Source organism: Elgaria multicarinata, chromosome 21 (assembly GCF_023053635.1).
Source record: "Elgaria multicarinata webbii isolate HBS135686 ecotype San Diego chromosome 21, rElgMul1.1.pri, whole genome shotgun sequence".
NCBI lineage: Eukaryota > Metazoa > Chordata > Lepidosauria > Squamata > Anguidae > Elgaria > Elgaria multicarinata.
Window position 1 is genome coordinate 12,515,445 of NC_086191.1, and position 8,623 is coordinate 12,524,067.

Consider the following 8,623-nt stretch of genomic DNA (forward strand, 5'->3'; position numbering starts at 1 on the left):
CTGTGTCCCCACCAATTTCCAACTACAACGAAGGCCTAATCTACACCAAGCAGGATAATGCACTATAAAAGCGGTATATAAAAGGCAGGAGCCACACGACTGCTTTATAGCAGTATTGAAGTGCACTGATGACTGTTGGGGCCCATTGACACAGACCATATACTGCTTTCACACCGCTGTATCCTGCTTGGTGTGGCTCCTGCTTTTTATATACCGCTTTTATAGTGCATTATCCTGCTTGGCATAGATTAGGCTTAATACTTCTGTGGCTTACCAGGCTTTATTCAGTTTTCCTCCATTCTAAACAGTTGAAATGCTTCTTCGAAGGCTCCGTGACCGGCAATAAAGGCCTTGAAGCTCAAATAGGCTGGTACCTTGGGTATTTTGGCCCCGCCCACCCCCAGAAAGCGGCCCGCGAGAGCTGCTCTGAAATTGGAATTTGGCCCCCGAGGTTGAAAGGGGTTGAACACCCAGGCTGCAAACCCAAGAGGGCTCAGCATTACGTGACGTCCGAACTCAGAAACCGGGCACTGAATTCCATGAGAGCAGGAAGAGGACAGGCGGACCTTGGCCGGCAGCCTCGATTCCCCCCCCCCACAGGCAACCTGTGTGTGGAGGCTGACCCGGGCCTCGTCTCCTCCGCTACCACCCTCAACCTCCAGACCTCACTTCGCCGCTCCAAACCCACTTCACCACTATTCTTTCTCTCCTTTAGCTCTTCGTCCCCGAATCAACAGATTCGCTCTTCACACAACACGGCAGGAACAAGAGCCCTTCAGGAGCAGATGGGCTTCGGCGATTTGCTCTGTGCGTGTGCGTTTGAAAAGAGGCACATTTGGAGACGTGGTGAGAAAAACCTCTGGAACGTTCTACCATAGGAAGCTACCTTATGCTGAGTTGGACCCCTGCCCCATCAAGCCCAGTATTGTCAACACTGACTGGCAGCAGCGGCTCTCCAGGGTTTCAGGCTGGTTTCCCTTCCTCGCCCTACCCGGAGAAGCCGGGGATTGAACCTGAGACCTTCTGCATGCAAAGCAGGGGCTGTATCACACTGAGCTACAGCCCCTCCCGTACCACCCAGGATGGGGCAGGGAAAGGGTACATCAGGTCTTTATTATACCTCAAAATCAGTGGCTATAGAAAGAGTGGGCAGGATTGCTCTTGTCACCTGCTTGTGGACTTCCCAGGGGCAGCTGGTGGATCCATCCGGGCAACCAGGATGATCAGGGGTCTGGAAACAAAGCCCTATGAGGAGAGACTGAAACAACTGGGCATGTTTAGCCTGGAGAAGAGAAGATTGAGGGGAGACATGAGAGCACTCTTCAAATACTTGAAAGGTTGTCATACAGAGGAGGGTCAGGATCTCTTCTCGATCCTCCCAGAGTGCAGGACACGGAATAACGGGCTCAAGTTACAGGAAGCCAGATTCCAGCTGGACATCAAGAAAAACTTCCTGACTGTTAGAGCAGTGCAACAATAGAACCAGTTACCTAGGGAGGTTGTGGGCTCTCCCACACTCGAGGCCTTCAAGAGGCAGCTGGACAAGCATCTGTCGGGGATGCTTTAGGGTGGATTCCTGCATTGAGCAGGGGGTTGGACTTGATGGCCTTGTAGGCCCCTTCCAACTCTGCTATTCTATGATTCTTTTCTTGCATTCTGTTTTTTTAAAACTGGAAGTTCTTCCCATCCCACATACAAAGAACTTGCAAATTTGGACATGTCCTCATCAAAACGAATGAAGGGCAAACATCCCCTGAGCAAATTCACGAAGAAATCCATCCGCGGGAACTCAGATGAGAGTTCTTCTTGAATACGGAATCTCATTCGGGGGTTGCAAGTTTTTGTTTTGGTTTTTTCGGCACTTGCGCCCTGTCAAGGTGCACCTTGGGAGCTGTAGTTTGGAACTGCCTCATGCGTAGGGACGTCTGGATTTTGTGAAATTGCGCAGTGTCGTTCATTCCGGCATCCGTTCGCAGACGGATACAAATTTTTCTTTTCCGTTATGCGGGGAAAAAATACGCCAATAATTCCATCATTCCATAAGAAAGTTTGCAACAATTTACATCATTTATATTAGTATGTAACCTTTAAGGCATTGCCCCACTGTTAAACACAGATCTTTTCCAGCACAGTATATGTCTCAGCAGAAACGTGTGTATTTTCCTGTGAATGGATTTGTGTAAATTTCAGAAAAGTAAAAAAAAATATGAATGATCCAGACGTCCGTGGATGCTGCATAAGCTTGGGGACGCTGGTCGGCAGCAAATTCTGCAGATTTGATTCTTAGAAATCATTTTAGAAACGCATTTTAGTCCATTTCAAGTTTCTCCAGCATGTCTACTTGTGCAGTGTGACCTCATGTGTCACCATGACTTCACAGAACCTTCACAGGCTTCACTGGTTGCCTTCCTGACTCGGTTCCCTTAGCCTCTATAAAGGGAATAATAGCTTCACGATAGGCAGAAACTCAACAGGTGAAGATGCCAGGTGAGCCACCATCTTCCAGTCTCAGGTGCCCCAAAGTGAAATAATGGAAATAACAGCTGTCCAACAGGCAGAAAACCAACAGGTGAAGTTCCCCTGCAGTCTCATGCCAAGGAAAGATAGGGTATGTGGAATAATGAAAATAACAGCTGTCCAACAGGCAGAAAACCAACAGGTGAAGTTCCCCTGCAGTCTCATGCCAAGGAAAGATAGAGTATGTGGAATAATGGAAATAACAGCTGCCCAACAGGCAGAAAACCATCAGGTGAAGTTCCCCTGCAGTCTCATGCCAAGGAAAGATAGGGTATGTGGAATAATGGAAATAATAGCTGCCCAACAGGCAGAAAACCATCAGGTGAAGTTCCCCTGCAGTCCCATGCCAAGGAAAGCTCGGTTCTGTTGAATTGCTGCTCCTTCTGCAACTGTAAGAGTCACAGGCTGAGAAGGAATGAGAAAGGAGAGGGTCTGTTCTTGATAACGCTCAACGTTTATATACCGAAAGCATTCAAAGCACAGGCAGCCTTGAGGCAACCAACCAGCGACGTCTGAGCCCAACTCCCTTCATTCTGGCCAATAAACACGGAGGCACCAGGACGATAGACACTAATGATCAGAAGGCACTTGGGCATGAGATTACACTCTGTTTTACTCAATCGCTTTCAATGGATCTTAAGCAACCTTAAACCCACCAGGCAGTCTGCATGTTAGGCTCTGCTGTTTCATGCTGACCTACAGCCCACAGTGTGCTCCAAGGCCATTTCTACACCAGCCCGGTGTAGAGGGAGGGAGGTGGGAGGATCTCACGAGATCCTGATTGCGGGATCCTCCCCTTAGTCCACATACGGGTGCAACATCCCAGGAGGAAGGAGAGTGCCACGCCCGCCATTTTTCTTTTAAAGGAGCTGAGCGCACATGCGCTCCAACACAAACATAAGTAAAAGAGAAAAGAAAAAAGGCCCTGATGCTGCTCCCCACCCACCCCCCAATTCCTCCCGGCCCGGTTCCTTCCTTCTACTGCTCCCCACTACTCACGGGGAGGAGGGAAGAAGCCGGGACGGGCGGTCACATGTCCCACGGTCTCAGGGCGATTCCAAGAATGCAGGAAGAATCAGATTTTCCCAGGGAGTACTTATCCTTGGGAAAACCCATTTTGGTTCCTCTTTCCTCCCAGGAGTCTCTGTGCATCATTTGAAAGCACAGGGACTCAGGTGTTACCGGCCTGCATTTTCAGGCTGGTGTAGAAACAGCCTAAAGACCACCATCACCCCAGATAGATAGATAGATAGATAGATACAACAACAATAATGACAACAACATTTTTGATTGTAGGCCTGTTGCACACTCATTGGGTTCCCAAAGCAAAGAAGCTGGAGCATGTTCAGAGGAGGATCAGGGGTCTGGAAACAAAGCCCTATGAGGAGAGACTGAAAGACCTGGGCATGTTTAGCCTGGAGAAGAGAAGATGGAGGGGAGACATGATAGCACTCTTCAAATACTTAAACGGTTGTCACACAGAGGAGGGCCAGGATCTCTTCTCGATCCTCCCAGAGTGCAGGACACGGAATAACGGGCTCAAGTTAAAGGAAGCCAGATTCCAGCTGCACATCAGGAAAAACTTCCTGACTGTTAGAGCAGTATGACAATGGAATCAGTTGCCTGGTGAGGTTGTAAGCTCTTCCACACTAGAGGCCTTCAAGAGGCAGCTGGACAACCACCTGTCAGGGATGCTTTAGGGTGGATTCCTGTACTGAGCAGGGGGTTGGACTTGATGGCTATTCTATGATTCTATGATTCTAAGTCATGAGGGAAAGGAGGAAAGGGCTCATCAATGTCAAACGGAGTAACAGCCACAGTCGTATTCAAGTGCCAAGATACAGTAACAGTTCCTTTCATTAAAAACAAGGAAAAGAAAAAGTTCACCAGAGCTTGGGCTGCCCCCCACCCCAACCCTGCCACGTGTGTGTGGATGGTGCCATTTTGACTACACAAAGGAAAAGACTAAGAGAACTTCGTCTACTTCTAGTATATAGGAATGGCTAATTATGGTGAATTTTAATAAAATAAATAAATAATCTGAAACCAAATCCTCACCTATTTGCACCAGCCAAATTCAATAGGGATAGCTGTCCCCAGCAGAGAGAGGCCTAAAAACTTGTACCTGCCGGCCCTAAAGCTGTTAAAGACGCCGAGCCTGCCAACGTCAATGGATGAGAAGTCAATTTCAGTTCAGTTTTGATCAGAACCTACCGACATTCAAAATGTTCTCCATACCCAGGGCAAAAAAGAACTTGAAATTTAAACGTTTCGAATGTCAGAGAAATTGAAACGGACAGATCTGTCCGTCCAGGGCTAGCTGGAAACCTGAACAGGAGTGGAAAAGAAAAAAAAAATGGGGTGATGCTGGCAGAATGGAGTTTACTGGTAGAGGGTATGGCTGGCTGGCTGGTTGGCTGTGTGGGAATGGAGTATCTTGAAAAAAGGCATGGCTGGCTCAGTCAGTTTGGGTGTGTGGAAATGGCCACTGTGGGACTAGAAAGGCCTTCAGCCTGATCTTATGTTAGTATTGAGGGAGCAGAAAGAGAAAACCCCAACTGTCGAGGCCCTTCTGCTGGGGCATCTTTCCCTCACCCCAAAGAGGATGGCATTGCAACGGGCCTCCCCCTCCCCCACAGAGAGGCCCCATCTGGATTCTCACCAACGGCAGAAGTGATGAGAGATGTCCACCCCTCCCCACCGAGCAGGGAAGGGAAGATTTGGCATCGAAGCGGCATGCTGCATTACCTAAATCAGCCAACGGCATAGACAGCTGCCCTCTTCTGCATTCTGAGCGCTGCCTAGCCAGATGTTCCTGCTTTTAGCAATCTAACATCCCCCCCCCACAAAAAATCCCCAATCCAATAGGGAGCTATTAAGAATGTACTCAGAGAAGCCCTCCCTCTCTGACCTACATAACCACAGCACCCTCCGCTCAACGCAACACGGCAGCATTGATAGGCCCTCCAGAGGACTCCACTCCAGAAGCTGCCGAAATGGGCACCCTTCGGCCACACTGAACCTTTCTTGTACTGTGAAATGCGGAAGCCGAGGAAGCTCAGTTTCCCCCTCTCCTCTCCATCCCCTCTCCCAATATTTCTGCTCCCTGATCAATCTGCGAAATGACGTCCAGGTTATCTCCCCCACCCCACCTGCTCTCTGCCACTTGCTGCTTGGCCTTCACGGTCCTTGCACTGGCTTTCTCTCCCTTTCTTTCCTTTCTTTTTTAAGGCTCGGGACGTTACAAAAAGCAATGAAAACGCGCAACCCAAGGGTGCACATTTCGAGGGGACCAGGAGGCCCCCATTTGGAGTGCCAACGCGGATTTATTCCGACTTGGCTGTGCCGCGTTGGTCCAGAACAGCGGGAGACAATGGAAGACCATCTCCACACCGGCCGCCGGCACAATTCAGGAGGATGCCGGAGGCTTTGCCGGATGCCCCCGGGGAACATCGGTGGCCCATGCCTGGGAGGGTGTAGTGAGAAACCATGTGCACTTATTTATTATTGCTTCGCCACTCCCTGGGCGGCACAGCGATCCGCCTCGGCCCAGCAACACTGCAACATCATGCCACCACGACATCGGAGAATCTGGCTCCATTGCGGACAGAACGAAAGGCGTTGGGAAGGGGAGGGAGGGTGGAAACCACGGCAAATCCCGGTCCGGCCGCCTGCTCGGAGAAGCATCCATCCTTCGCCCACCCAAACAAAGCCGACAAAAATGCAGCCCTGCCAGCTGCCAGCCTTGGCAAGAGGTGTCTGGAGCTGGTGCCACCGCCCTCTCGCGCCCCCCCCCCTTTGCCAGCCGGGCTTGCGTCTACGGCTGCAGCATCGTCCCTGCCCAGCAGAGAGCCAGCCACATACGGCTTGTTGATGTTGCTGGCACTGAAGAGTACCCACCCACCACCATCCCCTCCTCGCTTTCTCCCACCCAGCCAGCTCCACCTCCCTCTTAAGCGCCTCTCGCTCCCGAGGTGGGTGTGTTTGCATACATTAAGCCTGCCAGGATGCCTGCAGCTCCTCCGCCCCAGACACATAAACAGAGCAAGCCGGGGCCTTCGTCTTCGCCTCTCTCCTCCTCTTCCTCCTCCCCCTCCCAAAATAACGGTAACCCTTCAGCCTCCAAGGATGTCCCGGCCATTCCCCATTTGAAAAGCTGCCTCTTTCTTTTAAAGGGGACGTCGCTTCCAGCATCCTTCGAAACAGGTGGGGTACCATTATTATTATTATTATTATTATTATTATTATTATTATTATTATTATTATTTAAAAGGGCCATCCATTCATCCCAGTAGGTGTGTTCCCATCTCACAAGAACGTCCCTCTTGGATGTGCGTAGGGGGATTTCATTCCACGGGGACCGCCTTTATTACACATCCCGAAAAATTCAACTTATGTCCATTGCCGCCTATTGCAAGGAAATCGCCTTCCCCCCCCCAACACCGACACCCCTTTTTAAAGGGGCATCTCCCTTACTCCGGTGGGATGCCCTGCCTTGGCGATGGAGCACCCATCGGCCCCCGTTGAGCGGAAAACGAGGAAAGCCGTTCCGCAGGCAAAACATCACAGTGCCACAAACCACGACAAAGACGGCGCAGCGCAGATAAATAAATAAACAAACAAACAAACAAAATCATTTCTCCTCCTCTCCCCCCCATTCCGCCTCTCCCCCCCCCCAATTCCTCCTCCAGGTCTCTTTCCCGATCCATGGAAAGCGGTCCCCAAAAGCACCCTCTGTTCTCTTTAACCCTTTCGACGCAGACCCTTCTTTTTCCTTCCTCCCCCCTTCCCCCCCAAAAAAAAGCCCCCCCGCGGCCACATCCTCAACTCGAGAAAGACGCCTTCTCTTCGGAAGGAACTCACGATCATGAGAAAGGTTTCCTCGGCTGCTGGCGATCAAGAAGCATCCCAGGAGGACCAAGCCGTTGCAAGCCAGAGAGCGCATCTTGGGGAAGGTGGGGGAGAAGGCGGCGGTTGGTTTTTTTTGGGGGGGGGAGGGAGGGGAGAGAAAGAAGGAAGACCAGCAGGGAGAGGAGCGCTCTCTCGCTCTCTCGCTCTTCCACCGCCTCGGTTTCTTGCAAACTTTGTCCTTCCCCCTCCCCGCTGGGGGAAAGAGGGGGGGATCAACGCTTCCTCTCTCGCACTCGGGTCTTGCCAATCTCCCCCACCCCACCCCCGTTGTCTTCCTCTGTTGTCTCTCCTTCCCAATCCAAACCGCAGTGGCACAGAACAGAGGCCAGCCGGGATGCTGTATTGACTAAAGGCAGAGCGAGGGATGCGGCAGTAGCCAAGATTAAATAGAGCACCAGGGAAAGACCATTCGGCCTCGGAGGAGAGGGGAGGACCAGGGAAGATGGAAGAGAGACAGAGAGAGGGAGGGAGCGAGGGAGGGAGAAAAAGAGGAGCCAGGAGCTTCAAAAACCTCCCCCCTTCCCGATGCAAAGGGCAGTGTGGTGGTCGGAAGGCAAGGCAAGGCTTGTCTGTGTGGGTTTTGGGCAATGCTGTGCACCCATCTTTGGCTCTACCCCGAATACGTCCAATTTGGTACCCAGACTTTTCCAGCCTTCGGTTGTGCTGACCCCGCCCACCCCCCTTTTTTTGCAGGAGGGTTGGTGCAGTCCAGATGGCTCAGTTTCTCCCCCCACCCCTGCCCCAAGGGAGTGGAATGGTGTTGCTGATACTGCCGCTAATGCCGCTGTTGCTTTCTGTGGCCTGGACACAGAGGGGGGAGAGAGAAAATACAGGCGGGGGGAGATCTGGTCCTGCTGCCTGCCCCGTTATATCTTTAAGTGGGATGGGGGGAGCATAGCACAGAGGGTCTCTGAGAATCTCCAGGTTGGAAGGTGCAGCACAGAGTGGCGATGTGGCGGAAGCTAACCAGCCTATCTAGCCTAAAGCATTCCGGACATGGGAAAGTGCAGGGCCGGGCGGGGCGGGAGACAAATGGGACATGTGTCCCAAGTGTCGTGACGCCTGCAGGGGGCACCAAAGAGTCAAAGCAGGTTTGCTTAGAGAGCAGGTGCAGCCAGACCTACCTGGGCTCATCCCAGAGATGGGTTGAAAGCCTGATTCAGCCCTAGGATGTGGCCTTTTATGAGTATGTCTT

General features: G+C 51.6%; 1 protein-coding gene across 1 annotated transcript in view; it reads right to left on the reverse strand.

Annotated features, from left to right (window-relative positions):
* CADM3 (cell adhesion molecule 3) overlaps positions 1-7,470 on the reverse strand; it is an 81,175-nt gene extending 73,705 nt beyond the window's left edge. Inside the window, exon 1 of the mRNA XM_063146172.1 lies at positions 7,381-7,470. Coding sequence (XP_063002242.1) covers positions 7,381-7,462 — 82 coding nt within the window. The 5' untranslated portion in view covers positions 7,463-7,470. The remainder of the gene's footprint in view (positions 1-7,380) is intronic.
* Between the last annotated feature and the right edge of the window lie 1,153 nt (positions 7,471-8,623).